The sequence below is a fragment of the Conger conger genome, chromosome 19, assembly GCF_963514075.1.
Source record: "Conger conger chromosome 19, fConCon1.1, whole genome shotgun sequence".
Classification (NCBI taxonomy): Eukaryota; Metazoa; Chordata; class Actinopteri; order Anguilliformes; family Congridae; genus Conger; species Conger conger.
Genome location: NC_083778.1, coordinates 12,710,649 through 12,733,406, shown reverse-complemented (window position 1 = coordinate 12,733,406; position 22,758 = coordinate 12,710,649). Strand labels below are relative to the sequence as shown.

At 47.6% G+C, this 22,758-nt stretch overlaps 2 protein-coding genes across 6 annotated transcripts in view; one reads left to right on the top strand and one right to left on the bottom strand.

The window, feature by feature from the left end:
- etv6 (ETS variant transcription factor 6) overlaps positions 1-16,595 on the top strand; it is a 24,431-nt gene extending 7,836 nt beyond the window's left edge. For 2 of the 4 annotated variants that reach the window (XM_061230016.1, XM_061230013.1), the window contains exons 3-8: positions 8,065-8,232; positions 10,875-11,009; positions 13,523-14,008; positions 14,570-14,712; positions 15,216-15,316; positions 15,877-16,595. In XM_061230016.1, coding sequence (XP_061086000.1) covers positions 8,065-8,232; positions 10,875-11,009; positions 13,523-14,008; positions 14,570-14,712; positions 15,216-15,316; positions 15,877-15,979 — 1,136 coding nt within the window. In that variant the 3' untranslated portion in view covers positions 15,980-16,595. The remainder of the gene's footprint in view (positions 1-8,064; positions 8,233-10,874; positions 11,010-13,522; positions 14,009-14,569; positions 14,713-15,215; positions 15,317-15,876) is intronic. The other 2 variants (XM_061230017.1, XM_061230014.1) reach the window with 1 other exon arrangement.
- Positions 16,596-17,034: 439 nt separating this feature from the next.
- On the bottom strand, positions 17,035-22,538 carry terfa (telomeric repeat binding factor a). 2 transcript variants are annotated; one of them, XM_061229715.1, is made up of 11 exons: positions 22,051-22,538; positions 21,539-21,634; positions 20,928-21,058; positions 20,634-20,720; positions 20,378-20,518; positions 19,883-19,974; positions 19,092-19,637; positions 18,774-18,974; positions 18,321-18,403; positions 18,071-18,108; positions 17,035-17,570 (listed from the first exon to the last, which is right to left on the bottom strand). In XM_061229715.1, the coding sequence occupies exons 1-11, from the start codon at positions 22,202-22,204 to the stop codon at positions 17,412-17,414; spliced, it is 1,728 nt and encodes a 575-aa protein (XP_061085699.1). In that variant the 5' UTR covers positions 22,205-22,538; the 3' UTR covers positions 17,035-17,411. The 2 variants fall into 2 exon arrangements, with proteins under 2 accessions (XP_061085699.1, XP_061085700.1); XM_061229716.1 differs by having other exon boundaries at positions 19,092-19,634.
- Positions 22,539-22,758: the final 220 nt, after the last annotated feature.

Genomic DNA, 22,758 nt, shown 5'->3' with positions numbered 1-22,758 from the left:
CTTTTCCTTTCCGTGCTCCTGACCCGGAAAGCGATCGAGGTCGGCCATCTTTTAGGGCATTTCCGACCTCGGAAATGTTCCTTCTAGGAGCTGGAAGGAGGAAGTTAGGAACTGAAGATCATTCCGTTGAGCCAGAAAACATGAGCGCATCCTTTGCGGAAGTATTTTCTTGGGAAGCCTGATCGTATAAATGATCGACCTGTGAATCCACGTCTCCCCACCTGCTGCGTCTGTAACTGACAGGGCTTCCAACTGACGTTTGAAGGAGCAAGGGCATACACGGCGTGTGTGCATAAGTGCGTCTCTGTGATGTGGTTTGTGTGTGTTTCAGTGTAGTGATGTGTGTGTGTGTGTGTGTGTGTGTGTGTGTGTGGCTTAGTGCAGCGGCGTGTGTGTGTCTCAGTGCAGCAGCGTGCATGCGCGTGTGTGTGTGTGTGTGTGTGTGTGTGTGTGTGTGTGTGTGTGTGTGTGTCTCTCTCTGTGTAGCGGTGTGTATATGAGTGTGTGTCTGTATGTGTCTCAGTGCGGCGGTGTGTGTGTGTCTCTCTCTCAGTGCAGCGGCGTGTGTGTGTGTGTTCAGAGGGGAAATTTCCTGCCCCTGGAAGCAGCTCTTTTCTTCAGGAATTTCCTGAGTGGGCAGACGGCTCTTCCTGAGTGAATGTTCTGTGAAAGGGAAACTGTTCTCACATGCCAGCAGCCAAATAAAGCACAGAGCTGCTCTTCCCCACAGAAACACAGCCCCGCTCCAGCCACACGAGTCACGCACAAAACACGGAGCAAAGCGCTGCCTCTGTAACATTACATTACATCACATTAATGGCATTTAGCAGACGCTTTTATCCAGAGCAATGTCCAGTTGATTAGGCTAAGCAGGAGATGATCCTCCCCTGGAGCAGTGCAGGGTTAAGGGCCCAACGGCTGTATGGATCTTATTGTGGTTACACCGGGGAACCACCAACCTTGTGGGTCCCAGTCATGCACCTTAACCACTACGCTACAGGCCGCCCCTGCAACCCCAAAGGGAGAACATAAAGCCTGGCTCTGCCCACTCCGCTCCAGCACTGTGTTTTTACTGAGAGTCGGACAGTCATGTCTACATTGGCTCAGGAGGTAAGAGCAGTCGTCTGGCTGTCGGAGGGTTGCTGGTTTGAGTCTGCCCTGGGTGTGTCGAAGTGTCCCTGAGCAACTCCCAAATGCTCCTGGTTGGTGCCTTGCATGGCAATCGCCATTGGTGTGTGTGTGTGTGTGTGTGTGTGTGTGTGTGTGTGTGTGTGTGTGTGTGTGTGTGTGTGTGTGTGTGTGTGAATGGGTGAATGAGAAGCATCAATTGTACAGCGCTTTGGGATAAAGGTGCTATATAAATGCCAAATACCATTTATAGTTCATATTGTGAATAAGGGACGATACCAGATAGTTTGCATGTACAGTATGTGAAAATATTATTCTGGATTGATGCTTGTTCCTGCTGTAAATTGGGAGATTTCACCGAGGTGTGAGCAAAACGTCGTCACATGACTCAGTCTTGTGTTTATACCGTCTCGTTCAACAAATAAATCTCTAACTTCTACAGCTGTAGCACTGTCAGATTTCACATAGAAATGTGGAAAATGTCTGCACCGTGTTGAAACCAAGTTTATTTGGTTTCGATGAGAGCTAAAGTTTGCGCTGGTGTGTTCTTCACAAGGTGAACAAGTGCTAGGTTCCTCTTTCGGAAGTGTGCGTGTGTGCGTGCGGGCGGCGTGGTCTCCTCTGTGAGGTTGGCCAGGACAGGGGGAATTCTAACAACAGTTAGCCGTATGATGGTGGTACGATTTTTCCTGGTTTATCAGGAAAATGATTTTCAGACCCTAAATATCTCACACTGATGATACACACATCCAGACCTGGGTCAAATATGTTATTGTTTTGGATTCAAATACTTTTCTACACTTGTCTGGTGTATTGAAATCCTCCCAAAAACTGTGAACCTCTTGGTTGGCTCCGTTGCACCAGGCAAGATCAATCGAGCAGAGAAAAATATTTGAATCCAAAACAATGGCATATTTCACCCTGGTCTACATACATTAGCTTTTGCAGTTTTTTGACAGCTTCCAGCAGGAGACTGTGTTCAGCAATGAAGCCAAAAAACCAGTACACCCAGAAACTAATAGTCTGAAAAACATAATTTTGGGATTAACCATCTCACCGCTGTTCTAAGGTACGCTTGTACAGCAGTCTCTCAGTGAAACGGACCGACCAGGAAGAGTACAATTAACTTGGCCGAGAACTTTTGCTGCATGAATTCCTTGTTATTCGTCGTGTAATTGTCGACAGTCGTGTTTTATTTGGCAGCCATGTCATTTCCTGGTGCTCTCCCATTTCCTCATTCCCTGCAGAACATGCTAATTAAACCGCGGAGGTTATAGATCACGTTTTAACGACACCAAGGTACTTTAAGAAACCTATGATGTGGCCTGCGCCTACCACTCCCTCCCCCACCTCTGCTCCGATAAGGCCCGAGGTGCTTTCCTTCCCACAGTGAAGCCTGGAAGGCCGCACCAGAAAATTTAGCAACAGATTAGCAATCTAGCTAGCTTCCTGACATTGAAACAAATTAGAAAAATACATTACATTTACATTTACATTGTCATTTGGCAGACGCTTTTAATCCAAAGGGACTTAACAAGTGCATTTACTAAAACATGAAATAAAATCCTGTGAAAGAGTGTGTCCACGTTATCTGCGGTTGGCTGAGCTGAACCTGGTGCCTTCCCGGCCTCACTGCAGGACAGAAAGTCCTATGGGCTTCTCTGGGTCCCGCCCACAGCGCCGTGAAGGAGAGCTTCGAGTCTAGCGTGTGTGGTGTCGTGTGTGGCGTAGTGTCTAGCACCCAGGGCTGCTGGAGTCGGGCTCTCTCTTGCTGCAGATGGAGTCGCGGGCTGCACCGGCAGCGGGAGGAAGTCAGAGATGAATTTGCGGCGGTTTTTCGCAGCGCGTTGTGAAACCACGCGCGGCCCTTCTGCTCTTCCGCAGGAACCGGCTCGCCGCCGGAGAACAGGTCTAACCGTTTCTCGGAGAGGGGCCGGATCGAGGTTTGCCTCGTTCCAGCGAAACGTCCCGCGTGAGCGATTAATAACGTGGCGGGAATGTCACGGGCAGAGGGGTGCTGTGGGAGGATGGCGTGTGACCCAACCCAAACTCCGCTCCCCCACCGTGTGCAGGTGTAGGCCCGGTCTGAGAAAGGCCTGTTTCCTCGCCCGAGGCGTCAGAGGAAAGGCATCCTCGGACCAGCGAGTGACTCACTGGGCCTCACGCGTCCATCGAGCAAACTTCCTCCCGCACAGACGCGGTGACTCAGAGCGCCGCTTTCGCAGCTGGGCCGAGGAGGCTGCGGGAGACTCCGGCGTCTTCTGGAAGAACGAGCAAACGCAGGCGTGAGCGTCGGCGTGTGGGAGCGTCAGCGTGTGGGAGCGTGTCCGTTTCGGACCGCGCTCGGGGCTCACCGAGCCGCACGCTAACCGCTAACCGCTAACGTCCGCCGCCTCGACCGGACGCGGCCGGTTTACGGTCGACCCCGGGGTTCGCGATAGCGGAGGCTCGTAATCTCGCCCGGGCCGTTAGCAACACCGAGGTGGGCGAGTTGGGGGGGGCGGAGAAACGAGATATGAATGATCTCATCGTTTTTCGCGATCATTGAAAAGAGCTAGCGGGTTGCCTCGGCAACACAAAGCAGCCTCTTGAGTGCGCCTCTTTTCCGACAAAGACGTGCGAATCAGCAGCGCCGCCGTCAGCGGCGAAAAGACCATGAAGCACACTTAGTGTGTGTGTGAGTGTGAGAGAGAGAGAGAGAGAGAGAGAGAGAGTGAGTGTGTGTGTGTGTGTGAGAGAGAGAGAGAGAGAGCGTGTGTGTGTGTGTGTGTGTGTGTGTGTGTGTGTGTGTGTGTGAGTGTGTGAGAGAGAGAGAGAGAGAGAGAGTGTGTGTGTGAGAGTGTGTGTGTGTGAGTGAGAGAGAGAGAGAGAGAGAGAGAGAGAGAGAGAGAGAGAGAGAGAGAGAGAGAGTGAGAGAGAGAGAGAGAGAGAGAGAGAGAGAGAGAGTGAGAGTGAGAGTGAGAGTGAGAGTGAGAGTGAGAGTGAGAGTGAGAGTGAGAGTGAGAGTGAGAGTGAGAGTGAGTGTGAGTGGGGAAGTGTCCTTTCAGCTTGATGTGACACCGGGGTGCAGTCGGGTGGGAGGGTGAAATGTCCCGTCCTGTTTGTCTGGTGACGCAATGACGTGTCCGTTCCTCACCTCTTGGGGGACGTCCAGTGGTGTTGGCGGGTCTGCTGTGGAGGCAGAAGGGTGGCTGGGTGGGTGGATGGGTGGATGGGTGGCTGGGAGGAGTGGCTGCTGGGAGGAGTGTGCCGGGCTGGGTGTGTGGATGAAGAGAGCCCGGCTGAGCGAGGAGGAGGGCCTTGTGTGGTCTGGGTACTCACTGCTCCCTTCCCGACTCTTTCATTTCCTCCTCCCCCTTTTCTTTTTGCTTTCCACCTCTCTCGTCTTCATTGTCTCATTGCACTCTATCTGCCCTCTCTCTCTCTCTCTCTCTCTCTCTCTCTCTCTCTCTCTCTCTTCGCTTAGTCACTCCTTTGCTCTCTCTCTCTCTCTCGCTTAGTCACTCCTTTGCTCTCTCTCTCTCTCTCTCTCTCTCTCTCTCTCTCTGTGTGCAGAAACACACGCACCCCCCCCTTCCATACCTCCCTTGAGTGTGCGTGCGTGCATGTGCCTACGTGTGTGTGCCTACGTGTGTGTGTCTACACACACACACACACACACACACACACACACACACACGCCTGTGCTGGAGGCTGTTGATAAAGCTCCCCTCGCCCAGCCTCAGCCTGATCACAGGAAGTTTCCTTTGCTGGAAGGAGTTGTTTCTGGTGAGGGGGAGGGGGAGGGGAGGGGGTACTTCCTGCTGAACAGAATGCATTGTGGGAAGTTGTTGTGCTCTTTCCGCCTCCGCGCAGCAGCTGCATCGCGGCTCGCAGATGGCTGCGGCCGTTCCCCCGGCGCAGGGAGGTGGGGGTTCATCTCTGCGCGCGGAGAACAGGCCTGATCCGCGGCCTATTTACCGTACAAGCCCGGCCATGTTACACACAGTCCCTGCACACAAGTCAAAGCCCTTAATTGGTTGTTTCAAAATAAAATGTTCAAAACAAGCTTGTTTCAAAATCCTTTAAGCAAGTTTCCAGGTTTTTTTTCCGTCAGGCTGTGATGCACGATCCCAGAATGCTCTGCTTCTCCTCCCCATTGCTATTGCTGTTCATCATTCTTTCATTATTTACTTAATTCTTTCATAATTATTTATTGTACAAGTACAGACAACTGGAGGTTGTTCTGACTGATTTTACCTTCCTCTCTTAATTAATAATTCCTTTCCACTTGAAAATGGCTGGTTTAATAAAACAGTTGGGACTGTCAGTGCTCTTTACCCCACGGGTACAACAACAGCACCCCACCTTAGACTTGACCCCTTCACCCCTTCAGGCGTCTCTGCCTGGGCCTGTTACCGCGGTGAGGTTTGAACTTGTCAAGCGGTGAGGCGGGAGAGCCGGATCACAGGGAGGGGTTTTTCCAGAGAAAGCGGCCCTGTCTGACTCAGTGGTGACTCGCGTGTTTTTAATCACCTGAATCTCAAATAAAGGCAGGTCCAAGTTATTTTTCATCTTTTTTTCCCCCCTACTCTCACTACCTTGCTGAGTGCACTGAGCCATGAAGGGCTCTTCTCGTTCGCTGGGAGCAGGGAAAAGCGGAAGTTGACAATCTGGCAGTAACTGTGGAAGATCACTTCCTTTATTTGGTTGTGGGGCGGCTCACTTGGGGCTCGTGGGCCCGCAGTTCCCATAAATTTAACTTTAAATGACTGGCAGGTGGTCATTTACTGTACCTGCTGTTGCCATTTTGTGTTCAGGTGACAGTGGCATGCTGTGGAACATTGAGAATGGAGGTTAAGCGAAGTAAATTGGTTTGCACGTTCAGTAAATTGGTTGGAATTGTTTCTTATTTTACTGTTGCCTTATACTGTATGAGATGTATCAGAGAATTTGATTGAAGAGAGTTTGGTATTGATATGCTATGAAATGGACATGCTCCTTCTGGTTTCTTACCACGTTTAGTTGTCCGGTCAGAACCCCTTAGGTTGAGATCATGTTGCATCGAGCTCAGTGGAGATGCGTGTTCATCTGGACAGAGAGACTTGTTCATCTCACCATAGATAGGTGGGGTCTATTTCACCGGAGAGGGAGAGGGCTGGAGACCAGAGAAACAGCATACTCTTGAATAACAAGCAGCTGTGAGGGCAAGGCGTGATTTTGAGGTGTAAGGTGGTGGAGATGCTCTTGGAATTACTCTTGAAATCCAGATGTTTACACTCAGCCGCAGTATTTTATTACTGACCCCAAAGAGAACATTTGATGTTGACCGATGGTGGTTCCAAGTTGCTGCAGACACATACCTCCCAAATGCAAGCGAAGGTCAAAAGTCAAAGCTGTTTGGAATGCCGCAGTGAAATGGCACTTTTTTTTTTTTTTTTTTCTTTCTTCGAGGACTTCCACCTACTTCCCGGGCCTTTTGGCCTTTCTCTCTCTCCGCCGCTATGATTCACGCACTGTTCTCTCCCCACGCAGCGACACCATTTCACTTCAGGGAGAATGTTTTACGCCCACGTTGACAAAAATGGGCTTCCTATGAAAACGCGCTTCCTCTTTGTTTGTTTCCCCCCCCTTCTTCACCTCAGAAGATGCGGTTTGCTGAATGGCCATATGCTGTTGTCATCTGAGGACGCCTTCCTGAAACGCACCGATAAGCCCCTCCGGTTGGCTGCTGGCCTCCATACACATATGTCATGTAAACATGTTAGTTTCATTTATGACATTTATCGAAGTGAAAGGGGTATGAACACTTTCTGAGGCCACTGTATCTATACTGTATTACCAGACCAGGTTAGCAAAGGGGAACTGGCTAATGCTTAACTGAGAAGGCTTTGAGACTCGCCTGTGTTGCATCACATCACAGCGGACCAACAGCTCTGGACTTCCTGTTCCTCCTGAGCCAATTAGCAGTGATTCCACAGAAGACGTGGGACCACCAAACGAGAAGCTCTAGTTGGGTTTCTTGACTCTTCTCTGCTTCTTGGATCTTCTTCATTTGAGCAGATTCCTTGACTCTGGGGAAAGCCAGTCCTCGTGGTCTGATACTTCCCTTAGCAACAAGTCAAAACTCTCCTTTCTCTTCATGGAAGGTTCTAAGTAAGCCTGAGGTCAATTCCTTGGGTTTTGGTGATGAAACAAAGCCAGCAGGCCTTGTGTTGGACCATCTGGACTCTCCACGGGGGGGGGGGGGTATTGTAGAGAAATGGGCCGGTGAACACGATCAGGCTTTCCATATTGAAAGAAAATAGTTTCATTTTTATTTATAAAAAAAAAAAAAAAAAAAAACCTGGCTCAACACTGCATGGTGGTTGCTCCTCCAGGAATCGCGCTCGAAAAAAAAAAAATAATAATAATTATCATAATAATAATAATTATAATTATCATAATAATAATAATTATAATTATCATAATAATAATAATTATAATTATCATAATAATAATCATAATCGTAATAATAGCATGCTGTGTCTGGAGGTGAGTTACAACACCAAACACTTTATCCCCCTCTCCTCTGAACAACTGTTACCTTCTCAACCATCAGGCCAGCGTCCCCCGAGAGACGGGTTCCAGTCGAGATTTCTTCCCATCAGGGAGTTTTTTTTTCTTTTTTTTTTTCCCCACCAGAGATTGAGGGGTTTCCCTCCTACTAGAAAGTTGTTTACCAGTATGCTATTTGGGGGCTGGTATTTTCCTTTTTTTTTTTCCTTCCTTTCTGATACTCTTTAAAGTGTCTTTGGGACAGTCTGCTGTGAAAAGAGCAATACAAATTGAATTGAATTGAATTGAATCGAATTGAATCGAATCGAATCGAATCGAATCGAATCGAATCGAGTCCAGTCCAGTCCAGTTCTGTTCTTGGACAGTCGTGCCGTGACCTGAGGCCTGTCCCTCCCCCAGCAGGCCTGCAGCCCGGGTTCTGGAGCCGGGAGGACGTGTCTCAGTGGCTGAAGTGGGCGGAGCGCGAGTTCTCCCTCCACCCCATCGCCAGCAGCACCTTCCAGATGAACGGCAAGGCCCTGCTGCTGCTCACCAAGGAGGACTTCCGCTACCGTTCACCGCACTCCGGTAAGCGTCTCTCCCCGCCGCGCGTGCCGGGCACAGCGCCGCCACCAGGTCAAACGCACCACTGTTCTGAATTCATGAGCCTTTTCCGCAAACCCCACATTCTGGTCCTCTCGGTTGAGTCAATTGCACCAGCACAGAGACGTAATTGAATCCAAATTAATTTACGTGTTGTCCCTTGCTACAGTGCACATGGCACGTCTCTTTGCTGTCTCCATCACTCCTACAAGTTAATGATGATAATAATAATTATTATTATTATTATTATTATTATTATTATTATTAATAATAATAATAATAATATTATGATTATGATTATGATTATTTATTTATTTATTATTATTTTCTTCTTAGGAACTTTTCATTCAGTGCACACCTCAAAGCCCTTCCTAAGAAAGGCACAGATAAATGGCAATGGAAATGAATTAAAGTAAAGGTAACAATGAAAACATACACTGCAAAAAGTATCAAATAATAAGAAAATAGTTTGTCTGCGTACCGATAACACACACAGTATGTATGAAACAAAATCATCGCTCAGTTCAGAGTTCTCGTGGTGATATGTGTGGTTTAATTTCAGCGTTTGCCTCGCGCGTGTCGGATTCTGGAGCGCAGCAGTGGGGGAGTGGGGGAGTGGGGGATGCGGTTGGAACTTTTTTTCTCTGCATTTTGAGAGGAAGCTGAACTGCCGGGTAAACAGTTGATCAGGAAGTGCGAGTGAGACCACATCAGAGGCGTTACGGGAGGAATTTCCCCGCTGTCGCGTCGCGCGCCGCCGGCCTTGACGACCCGCTCGTCGCCGAGCGAGAAGCGAAAGAGGAAGAGGCTCGTCTTCGCTTCCTCGATTGAAAGCCGTTTCCCTGATTCTCTGCCTGGAACGGGCGAACTGTTCGCTGATGGGAAGAGATGAATGGCTTTTGGCAAAAAGGAACGCTCTGTTGTCACCCCGAATGTAGCGGTTAGCGGACACAACAAAGGCAAAACAACACCGCTTGGCAAAGAAGAGAGATTAACAGGTTTTTACCTCATAGGCTATTGTGTCCCATGATTATTATTATTATTATTATTATGAGAGAAAAAAAAAAAAAAAAAGACTTTTTTCATAAACATGTAGCCTTTACTTCATAGGCTATGGAGTTCCAAGATTATTATTCCAGGAAAAAAGACGTATATAGCATTTTTATCCAAATGCTATGCATTTCCAAGAATGTTCTTGGGGAAAAAAAATTAAATAAATAACGTGTAAAGTGGTGAAGGGGCAGGGCTGGAGTGAGAGCAGATAAGGGCGTGTCCCCTCCTCTCGGAGAGCGGCGTGTTTGGGCGTGAAAGCCGTTCCTCGGGCGGTCCGGACTGATCCGTCTCTCAAACGTGTCAGGAATGTGTGATTCATTACCTTCTCCCCTGATTTCCAGGCCAAACGGTCTGGGGCTTCATGGTGGAATGCTCCTCTACTCGACGAGCGGTGAAACGCCTCCTGATTGGTTGGCTCATGACCAGTCCAATGCTGCTTGTAAACTGGGGGTCGCTAGGAATTCAGGGTCCCCTGAAAGAACACTGCCCTGCCCCCCCCCCCCCCCCCCCTTTTGAAATGAATTGTGGGTCCTCCCTGGCTGTGGGCCCCTAGAATCATCTCTACATTTCACCTCTCAAGCCACGGTCCTGCTTGTTTAAGGTCATCAGAAATGGCATTACCCGCTTAATCAGGAGAAACATCGCATCCTCGTGCAGACGTATGATGGTTGTGTTAATGTATGGTGACTGGAGAATGAACATTGATGCGTGTGAAGATGATTGTGTGGAACAGACCTGGGTCAAATGCGTAATTGTTTTTGGATTCAAATCCTTTTCTCTACTTTATTGAGCTTGTTTGGTTTATTGGAACCTATGATATACTCAGACTAAAGTCTGGTCCTCATGGTTGGCTCAAGTGTCAAGTTAAGCCAGGTTTAGCCGCAATAAGACCTGCACACCTTGAGCAAGACCTTTAACCCTGTCTGATCAAATGTAAGTTGCGTTGGATAAAAGTATCAGCTAAATAACTGTCACTTAATGTAACCAGGCAGGACCAGTCAAGCACAAAAAAGTATTTGAATTCAAAACAATTATCCAGGTCTGGCATGTGGTTGAGGTGGTGTTCTGTGAGAGCTACAGTCAGTACTGGTTTTGCATAATTGGTCTGAGTTGCTGAAGTTTTGAAGTGTGACCCAGGCCGGGTGTGGTGACCGGAGGGGAGTTAGTGTGTCGAAGTTGGGTGTATGGCACTTATATAGTTGAATAGATATTGTTGTTTTTTGTATTAGCTATTGTATTGTTGTACTTGGGGTATTCTAGCTGCCAACTGTGGTATGCTAGTTGGAAGTTGATGTAATCTTCAAGGGTTCTGATTATCTGTATGTTTACACTAGGACTCGAAACTGTACTGTCCTCTCAGGTCCTCTTCGCACTTGTACTTGTGTTTGATCTGCACTTTGTTGTACGTCGCTCTGGATAAGGGCGTCTGCTAAATGCCATGTAATGTAACGTAATGAAATAGGAGGGTCATTGGTGCTGGTGTGTGAATGGGTGTGCGGAAGAGGTTACATAATTTGGGAAGAGGGGGGGGGGGGGGTTGTGCTACTGTTGACGGGCCGTGTCCTGACCTGCAGGGGATGTCCTGTTCGAACTGCTCCAGCACATCCTAAAGCAGAGGAAGACCCACTCCTTCTACCCCTCCGTCTTCTTTCCCGGGAACTCCTTCCACTCGCCCCCAGAGGGCGCTGTACAGCAGCTCAAACTTGAAGGTGAGTGTTAAACGCGAGTGGCGCTACAGTCAATGGCCAAGTGGCGTTCCCTCTTTATTTTAATTTTTATCAACTCCATTAACTGCCCTGCATTGTTACGTCATTTTATAATGGCAGCACCTTCTTTGAACATGACAGGTAAGTAACTCCTTCAGAAGCAGTGATCGCTTATGTCAATAACCGCAAATAGGCATTTGGTATGTTAGCTATGTCAACATATGTATGGCATCGATGTGGGCATAATGCACCATATGCCTATTTGAGGTTATTGACACAATCATGTAAGAATGCTAATGCTTATGTAGTGCTTATGAATGAGTTATGTAACTCTTATGTATGACCCTTCAAAGAAAGTGTTACCTTTTATGATACAAGTGTGACTAAATGTAGTGTTACACGGCAGCCTGTAGCCTTGTGGCTAAGGTACAGTACCTGAGTGTGATGTGGACGGTTGGTCATTCAAGCCCCAATGTTGCCACATTAAGATCTGCTGTTGGGCCCGTGGGCAAGGCCCTGAACCACACATTGCTCCAGGTGGGGATTGTCCCCTGCTTAGCCAAATCAAATGCAAGTCACCTGCCGCCAAAGGTCTGTCAACAGTCCAAATTCCAGGCACATGGCTAGCCGAATTAGCTGTGCTGAGTGTGAGCCTTGCACGCAAGCAGGAAATCCACCCCGACATGCTCCTGTGTGTTTTGTTACTACGCTACAGTTTCCCTTTGCTGGGTGATGTTAATCCAGCTCAGTTGGCTTTGTACGTCCTGGCAGCATCACTTGGATGGAGTGAGTGTCTCTCTGAGCTCCAGTGTGGGGACTGGTCACCCCTCTCCAGAAACTGTATTTAACATTTCTGAGGGCGGGGTGAAATTCCACACCTCTATGAGCAGTTTGCCCACACGCTCACGTGTAACGGAGCCCAGGACTTTTTTTTGCGGCCAAAATGTTGAGTTTGGTAAACCTCACAAAGGATGAATGAGACCGGCTTCTCCCCTGAGACTTACTTCCAGGTACAATTCACCTCCTGCCACGTCCAGCTCAAAACATTAAACATGGCTAAAAAACAGCTGACATTTCATTAGGCTAAAGTACCCACTGGTCCGCTCCAGGTTTTCAGTCTTATTGTCTCAATGATCCGTGATCAACTGTTCAATTTACTAATCAAAATGGCTACCCCTCTTGTCTATCTTTGAGCTGTGTGCATGCGTTTTGTGTTCACAGACGAACTGCTTTTTACTCCTGTCAGCGACCACCGAATAACTGCACTGACATGGTCATGACATCACTACATGGGTATAAGATGGACAAGAGGTCCACCAATGACAGGCTACGTTGCTAACAGTCAACCAATGGTGTACGCCATTTAGCCAACTGTCAGATTTAAACTCTCGGAAACCCAAATGAAGTCTACCTCACACCTAGGCTTATAGGACTGCAGATTGAATGAGAGTCTTGTAGCTACTTAGGATGTGCATTGTAAGGTTGTTGAGCCTGAAGATTTGTGAAAGTAGTTGGATTGCAATGCATATCCTAAGGAGGTACAACACTCTTATTCAATCTACAGTCCTATAACGTCCTAAAAACGCAGTATTCCTCGGACTGCAGTGCATTCCTGGACATATCTGTGACTGGAGAACTGCTGTGGACTTTATATTTTCACTCGGTCGCAGTCGAGGGCGAGTTTCGCGTTCGTTGTCAGACCGCAGACTTTGGACTAGCTGTGACGTGCCGTGACTCAGCATTGAAACAGAGAAACGGCACTTTGGAGCGCTGCCAGGGAAACCAGTTTTACAAGGAAGCGCGCTTGTTTTTCAACCCTCCCCAAGTCCGGGAGCTCCGGAGGGAAGTCGGTTAGTTTTACGGCTCGCAACTTCCTCCTTTTACTTCAAGCCATGGTCATGGGCCAACTGCCTTTGTTTTCAGTTTTTTTTTTTTTTTTTTTGGTTATTAAGTTTCGTTGTTCCAGTGAGTGGAAGTTTCTTTGATCGCATGACTACCGTGAAGGTAGATACCAGTATCACTATTTATTTTTCATGTTTCTTCTCTGTGCTTTCCACAACCTGCCCAGTAGAGGGCAGCACCGATATTTGGCATCACCTCTGATCAGATGGTGAATATAAGTGTTTGTTGTTGCTGAATCTGTGATTTGGTGAGGTACAGTGACCTCTGCTGGAAATGAGTGACGGTGTTTTCCAAACTGGAAGGATTCTGTTAACTACCCTCAGCGCTGAAACTCGTAGTTTTGTCCTCTTCAGAAACGGTACTTCAAGTCAAACTTCAAATCCCCAACCCTTTTCCACATTGCCACCTGTAAAGTAGTGTGTGCGTGTGCGTGTGCGTGTGCGCGATGTGAGATGTGAGAGTGTATGTGAGAGGTCATGTGTAGTAATCTGTCAAATTTGGGACCGAGTGCACAACACTTCACTGAGACTGTAAAGCAGTTTGCAGTGTGTTTTTGGAGAATAAAATGAACCAGTTGCCGTTTCCTTGACACCCACGCGTTTGTGTTCCCATAGAAACGGTACGGCGGCCCCCCCGCGGTACGGAGCCCCTCCCCCTCCACACCCCCACCATAGAGCTGCGGCACCGCCCCCGCTCGCCCCTCCGCCCGGACCCCTCCCTCCGCGAGGACCCCCCGCAGGCGGCCTCCCAGCTGCCCGACAGCAACCACCACCCGGAGGACCCGTACCCGCTGTGCGTGTCCCCGGCGGAGCGGGGCAACGGGCGCTGCGTCACCCCCCACGAGGGCCCCCGCCCGGGCAGCCCCGAGGGGCCCCGCGTCATCCAGCTGCTGCCCAGCGCCATCATGCACCCGCTGGTCCTGGCCCCCCGCGGCGGGGTGGACTTCCGCGGCTCGCGGGGGGGCCCCGAGAACGGCCGCGAAGGTCGGAACCTCACGCCCCAGCACCACCACCACCGCGAGGAGCTGCTCTTCCGCAACCACATCGTCATGCCCGTGTCCCCGCCCGACGAGCAGGCTCTGCCCCTGGGCCGCATCGCGGGTGAGCAACCCCCTCCTCACCACACGCGGTGTCTGAAGCCTTCTCACAAAGCCCAGGGCTTTCTGGGGCTTTGACAACAAAGACAATGCTGTCTCGCTCTTGTCAACGCAGGGAATTGGGTTGTGCTGCAAGTGGACAGAGCTAACGATAAGGAGAAAATGCTGAATGCTAACCGCTAGATGCTAAGGTGGCTGGGTAATCAGTTGACCGCAGACAGCTATTTGAATGCAAAACAATTACGTATGTGACCCTGGTCTATTTGCACATTAACATTTACTTTTTAGGTTAGTGTGATTAAAAATATATATTTTCAAGGGAGCGCCGTCCAACAGGTTGTAATTCTGCATTCAGAATTTCACAACTAATCACAAAAGGACTAGTAAATGACTTGGTGAGTTATTAATCCCATGACTAGGCTTTTGGTTTACTGTACCAAGTTACAAAATCTTGGGACAGTTATCTCTTCATGAGCGCACGCAAGCTCCAAAATGTGGACATCTCACAGAACTCTTTCACCTCAGACCAGAAACGCAAAACTCATAGCGATCGTCATCTCCTCAGACTGCAGGCTGCTGTGGGACTACGTGTATCAGCTCCTGTCTGACAGCCGGTACGAGAACTTCATTCGCTGGGAGGACAAGGAAACCAAGGTTTTCCGGATCGTGGACCCCAACGGTCTCGCTCGCCTGTGGGGTAATCACAAGGTAACTAGTCTCAGAATCTACATACTCAGACTCTGACACGTCACGGAACTGGACTCAAGAATCTAGACTCTGACATGTAACATAACTAGACTCAAGAATCTAGACTCTGACATGTAACAGAACTAGACTCAAGAATCTAGATACTCAGACTCTGACATGTAAGGGAACTAGTCTTGGAATCTAGACTGTCAGACCCAAAGAAGGCTATAAAACACTAAAAACTGAATACTTAAATCCAAATTTGAATGGTATGTGTTCAAAGACTTGTAAACTTGGCATTTGTGAACTGCAAAGGATAGCCCAAGGTGTGGTTTTATACATAAGTGTTTGTAGATGCTGCATTTGAACCTGAAGAGATTAAGCACCTTTGACATCGTTTCAAATCGTATTCGTGATGTCACAGAATTGCGTGCACGCAGTCAGAATCAGCCCGGTACGACGAGGCCGGTTCTTTCAGGCCCGAATCGTTGACTCCTCTGTGCTGTCCTTTTGTGCAAAATCAGAACAGGACCAACATGACCTACGAGAAGATGTCCCGAGCGCTGAGGCACTACTACAAACTCAACATCATCAGGAAGGAGCCGGGGCAGCGGCTCCTGTTCAGGTAAAGCGCACACTCGTCGTCCGAAAAACCAGCTCTTCACCATGATGCTGGCCTCTTTTTTTTTTTTAAAGATATTTTTTAGGCCTTTTTCAGCTTTATTGGACAGTATATAGTATAGAGAGACGGGAAGAATGGGAGCGAGAGAGAGGGGAAGACATGCGACAAATGTCGGACGGTCGGATTCGAACCGCCGACGTCGCGGCTCGCAATGAGCATGCGGTCAGTGCTCTACGGTCAGTGCTCTACAGGCTGCGCCACCGAGACGCCCCAATGATGTTGGCCTCTTACAAGCTGGTCCACTTGTTCAACCCGTCTGGCCGTCTGCTTCCAAGTCTATCCAAGCTTGTTCATCAAGATCTAGATTAGCGATTGGCTGTTTTTTATCAGTGCACCGATACTGTACCCCATTACCCAATTGGAACCTTTATCCAATCAGCAGAACCAATCATCTGCGACGCTTTTTCCGATGTGCAGAACCGGTGTAGCCCTTTTCTTATCCAATAGGAATGGAGCAGTGGTGAGAAGCTGGTAATGAATAATTTGTTTTTTTTTGTTTCCAGGTTTATGAAAACCCCGGATGAGATCATGAGCGGACAGACGGACAGGTTGGAACACCTGGAGTCGGATTTAGACGACTCGATGTACGTGAAGGAGGAATGCTAAAGGGCAGGGAGAGAGTCCGAGGAGCGACAGAAAGCCCAGTTGGTACCTGGCACAACGGTAGAATAAAAACCCGTCACTCTGGACCAGTGACCACAAGGGACCACGAGGACTCGGTTCAGCTCGCTTAAACCGGAGGGACCTGACCGCGCACCGCGGTTTTGACTGCGACGGCCAGGTTTTCACTCATTTGATCAAGTTTTTCAAGGACATATCCTAAATGTGATGAGATTGGTTTAATAAAATTGAAAAAAAAAAAAAAGAACATTCCTTAACGTGACACTCAGGATTTTCCATGATGGTGGAAAGTTCTTGGATCATGATTTTTTTGGTGTGGGGATTTTAACCTAAGCCTTACTCGTGGTGTCGTTGCCATCCTGTGCAAATATAAGGGTGACTTTTAAAAACAAAAAGACATTTTCAATACAGAGCAGAACTTTTTTTTTTTCTAGGTTCGATGAAATTGTTTTTTTTCTTCCTCTTTCTTCTTTCTAATGGGGGTTACAGTGCATTTTGCAGATTTTCTTGGGGAGAAATGGGACACCTTACAGTACAGAGTGCTTGTCTTCGTAGAAGGGACGCACATCAATGAAATGTTAAATACAAAGAGAAAAAAATATTCTTGTTGCGTCTCTTATTTCCTGCTTCTCATGCTTTATTTTTTATTATTTTTGAAACAGAAGCTACCGGAAACTTTGGATGTCTGATTTTTGCTAGTTCCAGAGCATTAACAAACAACCTGCTTACTGTTTCTTGGCTGCAGATAAAACAGACACTCCCAGGTCTTTTTGTAGTCATTTTTGTAGTCATTGTCTTCAAAAGGAGCAACTTATGGGTAACTCAATGTGGTTGTGTTGATAAATAGCAAAGTTTTTCAGTTTTTTTGCTTGTAACCCAGAAGTTGTTACAACTTGAGTAAGGTATGTCCAGCTCTAGAAATGCACTGTAATAATCAATATCTGCGCAGGTTGTTCTAGATAAGGTGCATAGTTGCAGAAAGACCAGCCCAGGAGGCTCGTGTTGGAGTAGGTTTCCATGGTTTCAGCTTAGAAAAACACTTCTAGAATAGTTTTTATTAAAAAAACAGAATGGCATCATTGGTATAACCGCTGTTTCCATTTGAACAAATGGTACTAGTGTATTTATAAAAACATTTTCTCGTAACATTTAAATATCGAATGCGTCTTGGTCATTCCTCTAAAATAGAGATTTTGCTATTGACAAAAAAAAAAAGGATCTGAGGAAATTGCTAGAAAGCATCCTTAGGAAACTAACCACTACCAAACATTTGGTTAATTTCTTTTTAAAGTTAACCCTGCAAAAAAAAAAAAAAAAAAAAAAAAAAAAAAACCCATAACATTCTGCATTCAAATATTGAACAATTCAAATGTCAAAGTCTGTTTGCTCTCCGCCATCGATGGAGGCTCTCCAGTCCTCAGGCACACATCACTTTCTTCATGGTCCTCCATTTGTCTTTGATGTTCACGGCAGTGCGCCCCTTGAAGGGGAACTGCGCCCTGATTTTCGTCCAGTTGCCTTCCCCGAACTTCGCCACTCCCTGCCTCACCCACTCGCTCTCCTCCGCCGTCCAAAACTGCAACGGGAGATTAACCTTTAGACGAGCAAGTTTTATGGAACTTTCTAGAAGTCCGTGTTCAAGAACTGTATTGTTTTCAGTTGCAACAGCGTTAGAATGTTCAATTGCAAGCCTTAAAGCAGGGATGGGCAAAGTTTCTGGCTCCGTTTCTGGATTTCAGACCAACTTCTCCTCTTAATTATTTAATTAGCCCAACCATGTTGAGCCACATTCTGTGATATTACACAGCAGCTGTCTTGTCGCATTTTAGGGTGGTTTAATTTATGAGTGAATCGGTCATGGTGCGAATGTCTAATTGGCTGATTGACACTGGGTAACTGGTGGCAGCAAAATCCTGCATGCACACACCGGCCCTCCAGGACTGGAGTTGGCCATGCCCGTCTTAAAGGTTTAACCACACAACACCATCAGTCGGTCGCCTTTACGCCAGCCAACCGCCTCTGCAAATTACCAGGTCGCTTTAGAAATAGCAATAGAAAAATCTGCAAATTTCTCACCTTCCTTTGCTCCCGAGACTTTTTAATCCTGTTAGTTCCTTAAAAAGCACAAAAGAAGGACAAAAGAAACTTTAACCCTCATGAGCTACAGTTTATTCTCACAATCTATCATTTTTTAAAAGAATAACTTCTTTCAATAAGTTCTTCTCATTTATCCAATGTGACTTGGTCACGAAATGACTCCTCTGCTCTTTACATGTCAAACAGAGGACTGCGTGCGGAAGCAGTACAAAGAGCTTCGCTCCCTTACCACGAGTCCCGGCAAACAGAGAGTCCTCGTCGCTCCAGTCTTCCTTAATTTCTGTCGGCGAGTCCAAAACCCTGCGCTTCTGCCTTCAGTGGACAGGAAGAGGAAACATTGGCTGTGAGCTCACAGGAAGTGCGCTCTGGCGACACTGCTCAACGCTACCTGCCTGTAATTTCTGGTTAGCAATGTATGCTACATGCTGTTATGATCCCACTTGTATAGAAGTATTTTACCATTCTTGGTGTTCTAGTTGCCAAAACTGTGGTACTGCTACTTGTTCAGTTTATCTGATTATTCTACAAGGGCTCAGGTTTTTATCTATGTGATCACTCTAGCACTTGGAACTGTACTTCCCTCTAGGGTTTTCAACGCACTTGTCCCTGGTCCTGATTTGCACTTTGTTATACGTCGCTCTGGAAAAGAGCTTCTACTACGTGTCTGTAACGCAAGACTTACAGCTTTCCGTTGGTCGTGGAGGTCCGTGTGGGGTCTCTGGAAGTTCGGTTGGGGTACGGGGAGGTCCGTGTGGGGTCTCTGGAAGTTCGGTTGGGGTACGGGGAGGTCCGGACAGGGTATGGGGACGTCCTTTGGCGGTCTGCGGGAGGAATGTGCTCCGGTGTGACCGGAGAGTCGCTGTCGTCGCTCTCTATCGTGTACCTGAAAAGACCCGGGAACAAAACACTGAAAGCAGTGTAGCCTGAGGTACCAACGCACGAATGTGGCAGAACAGCACCTCCTAGTGGCTGAAGAGGTGTGGTGCGCTCACGGCCCTACCTCCTGGTTGCTCCGTTGGCGGGGCGGGAGCGCGGTTTCCGATAGGGCAGCACCGGGGACGACATGGCACTGAGCAGGGACTCCTCACTGGATGAGGCCTTCTCTAGGCCGGGGCCTGGTTCTTCGGGCCGGATGGCGACATCCAATGGGGCGGCCCGCAGATTTTCAGGCCGGGTGGCGACATCCAATGGGACGGCCCGCAGATTTTCAGGCCGGGTGGCGACATCCAATGGGACGGCCCGCAGATTTGCAGACAGATCCACAGGCTCCACAGGCTGGGCCGTGGGCTCCTCTTGGCTGACGGCAGGGTCCAGCTCGCTGTCCTCCTCCATCACGAGCTGGGCGATGGTGCAGGGCTGGGCCCCGGGGCCCCCTCCTCCCGCCGCGCCTCCCTCTGCATCCCACAGGGCGTTCTCCCACTGCACCTCCTGCTGCACCTCGTGCTCCAGCTGCTGGAAGGAGGCGTGCACCTGCTGCTCCTCCCTCAGGGACTCGAAGGCAGCCTTCAGCAGAGAGCGCTTCAGCTGCACCGAGCCGGGGCTCCTGCTGGAGCAGAGAGAGCGTGTGTGTGTGTGTGTGTGTGTGTGTGTGTGTGTGTGTGTGTGTGTGTGTATGAGTGTATGAGTGTGTGAGTGTGTGAGTGTGTGAGTGTGTGAGTGTGTGAGTGTGTGAGTTAGAGCAGATGTGGGAGACCCAAGTGCACACACAAGCGCACAGGCGCACACATGTACAGACACAAACACATACGCTCATGCTCACACACACAAACACACACACACGTAAATACGCACATTGGACCAGTGTGGGCCTGGGCAGGACTCGTTGGCAGTTTGCTGGTTTTACCCTCATCCAGCTGCTTCCGGCCAGCAAGCTCCTTCACCATCTGAGACAAACACCATGCAGGTAAGCACTCCTCGTGCATTAGCATCTGCATCAGAGCAATCCCTATGTAGCTTTCACACTGAGTGGTCTAATGCACCTGTAGCTTTAGCACTGTGATTGGTCTAATGCACCTGTAGCTTTAGCACTGTAGTGTTACAAATGTCAGCAGCTGGCACAGCTCATAGCCTTTACATTATAAACACCGTTCCCTCCCAAGGGACTCAGGAATCGAGGTTTCTATTGCCAGTCCTAGATTTTACAAGGATACTGAACTGGACACCACTACTCTAAACTAGATCAATCATAACCTAATTCAATTTTTTAAATCAACAATAAAACAAAAAATATATCTATTCAATTTTAAAAATGTATTAGTAGTTTACAGTTTATATATATATATACACCTTGCATAAAAGAGGCTCAGGACTGGTGTAGAGACTCTCGCAAAAATCCAACATTGATTTTCTGAACTTGTCGTAGCTGAATCGCTGGACAACCGGATGAGCGTCAGACTTGGAACGCACCAACTGCAGAAGATTTTGTTTCTGCAGGAAACACAAACGGCAACCTCAAGCAACACCATCTCCTCTCTGCAAAATAACTACTCACTCCCAAATGCTTCAGCACTAAAGGTTGCGAGTCAAACTTTAAACCACTTGCCTCTTGGCCCATGCTGTCTGGCAAATGCTTCTTCACAACTTCCTCTGCTTTCAAATAATTCTTGTTCTTTTTGTAGATTATCGCCAGCTATTTGAGAAAGAAAAGCAGTGTGGACCAGTAAGAACAGGGGGCACTTTGCTCAAACCTGGACATTTTCAGTAAAAGTAACTCTTGAAGCATTCTACAAATTACGCTTTTGTGACTCATTTTCCTGATGAACACTTCTCCTGTGTTCAGATGGCAGACCTCTGGATCATGTTATTGAGCAGTTGCAGTGAGGTAGGGGTTGCTCACCGTCTCACAGATTGACAGCTGGACTCTCTCCACAACCGTCTGTGACACGTCTAGCTCCTCGCTGATGGACAGGAGCAGGGTCAGAGCAGACTCCAGTGGGGTGCAGGCATCCTGGGAGTCAAAGGTCAAATCTGGAGGGAGGAAGGGGGGTTGGGGGTGGAAGCAATCACAAATAAATTTCTGCATCGTCAGACCAAACAAAATGTTATGCACTGATGTAGTTGACATCAAGTCATCACAGTCAGACCTGGGTGAAATACCTAAATGTTTTGGATTCAAATACTTTCCTGAACTTGCTTGATCTTGCCCGGTGCAATTGAGCCAACTCACAGGACCAGTGGAGTTTGATTTTTTTCATACTATTTCATTGGTGGCAATACACTTATCTATGCTTTACTGAGCTTGTGAAGTATTTGAATCCGAAACAAGTACGCATTTGAACCCAGGTCTGCTCACAGCTGAACATTTACTGCAGCATTACGCGGTTAAAGCATGATCTATCCAGGAGAGACAAAGTATGCATAATTATCATTGCTGCATTTATAACGTATCATTTCCGAAACGACACTTCAACTGCTAAATAGAATTTCATGTAATGTAATATTTCTCACCCAGTTTGTCACCGTCGTTGATCCGGGACAGGAACTGCATCACTCGTATCTGTTTTCTGAGGATTTCTGAGTGTTCCAGTGGCCGCGCTACCAAACCTAGATAATCAGTGATGTTAAAAGAATGAAACTTATGTGATGGAAAACGTACGTACCCAAAAAGTCAGGCAACGATGCCACACAACCTGAGTGTTACTTGTGGTTGCACAGAACTCAAATCTAAGTTGCTAATCCTGATTATGCATTTCCCCAAAGTGCACCAAAACAACAAACAACACGATTTTGGACACAAATTTGCCCAAATACAATTGTTACAACAATCCTATATTTCTCTTTTTAAAATGGCAAAGTTAGCTAAAGCGAAAACGGGGCAGAAAGGCTATGATGCCTCGACACTACATAACAACCCAGGTTTAATTACCATGCTTGGGCTGGCTACAACTATTAAAAACTGCAACATGTAGCCCATTTGCATTGGCAATATTTTAGCCATATATCGGAGGGTTGATACTTACTTTGAAGGACATCCCGAATTTTACAAAAATCTCCGTAGTCTCCGTTTCTGAAAGCGTTGACAGCAGTAAATGTGTAGTAGTCAACGCACCAGCCGTTTATTGTGCAGTCCACATCTGAACTCATTTTGCTGCTGCCTAATGAAATATCTCCCATTCTTGCCTAGCCACTGTTCGTTTTCCCCACAGAACAGTTTTGGGAGAATAACGCGCATCACTTCCTGTAGTTCCGCGGTTGTTGTTGTTCTTCTTCTTTGGTTTTATTGGTCGATTACACCGTGTGGTGCATACCGCCACCCACTGGATACGTACACATAGGTTTTTTGTTTATCGTTTGCTATTGTGAGATGAGCATTGACGTTATATCTTGGAGTAGAGCCCAGTTTCTTTAAGGAATTCCAGTAGATACTTCAGTTCATTACCACGTTTACCCATTGAACTGAATAGTTCAATGCTTATACCTGACTTCCCAAATACATTGGCGTAGTTCCGCTGTGTTCTTCTTCTTTGGTTTTAATGGCGGCTAAAGCCATTCATAGAAGTAGTACCGCCACCTACTGAAGGTATTGGCAGTTTTTTTTAACGATGTTCCCGTTTTACTTGTAATTCTTCAAATAATCGCTAGATGGAGTCACCGTGCTATGCACCGAGTTATTCTGGCCGGCGTGTTGGTAGAGGCTAATCTTTGTTTTATCGAAGTCATATCTCCAA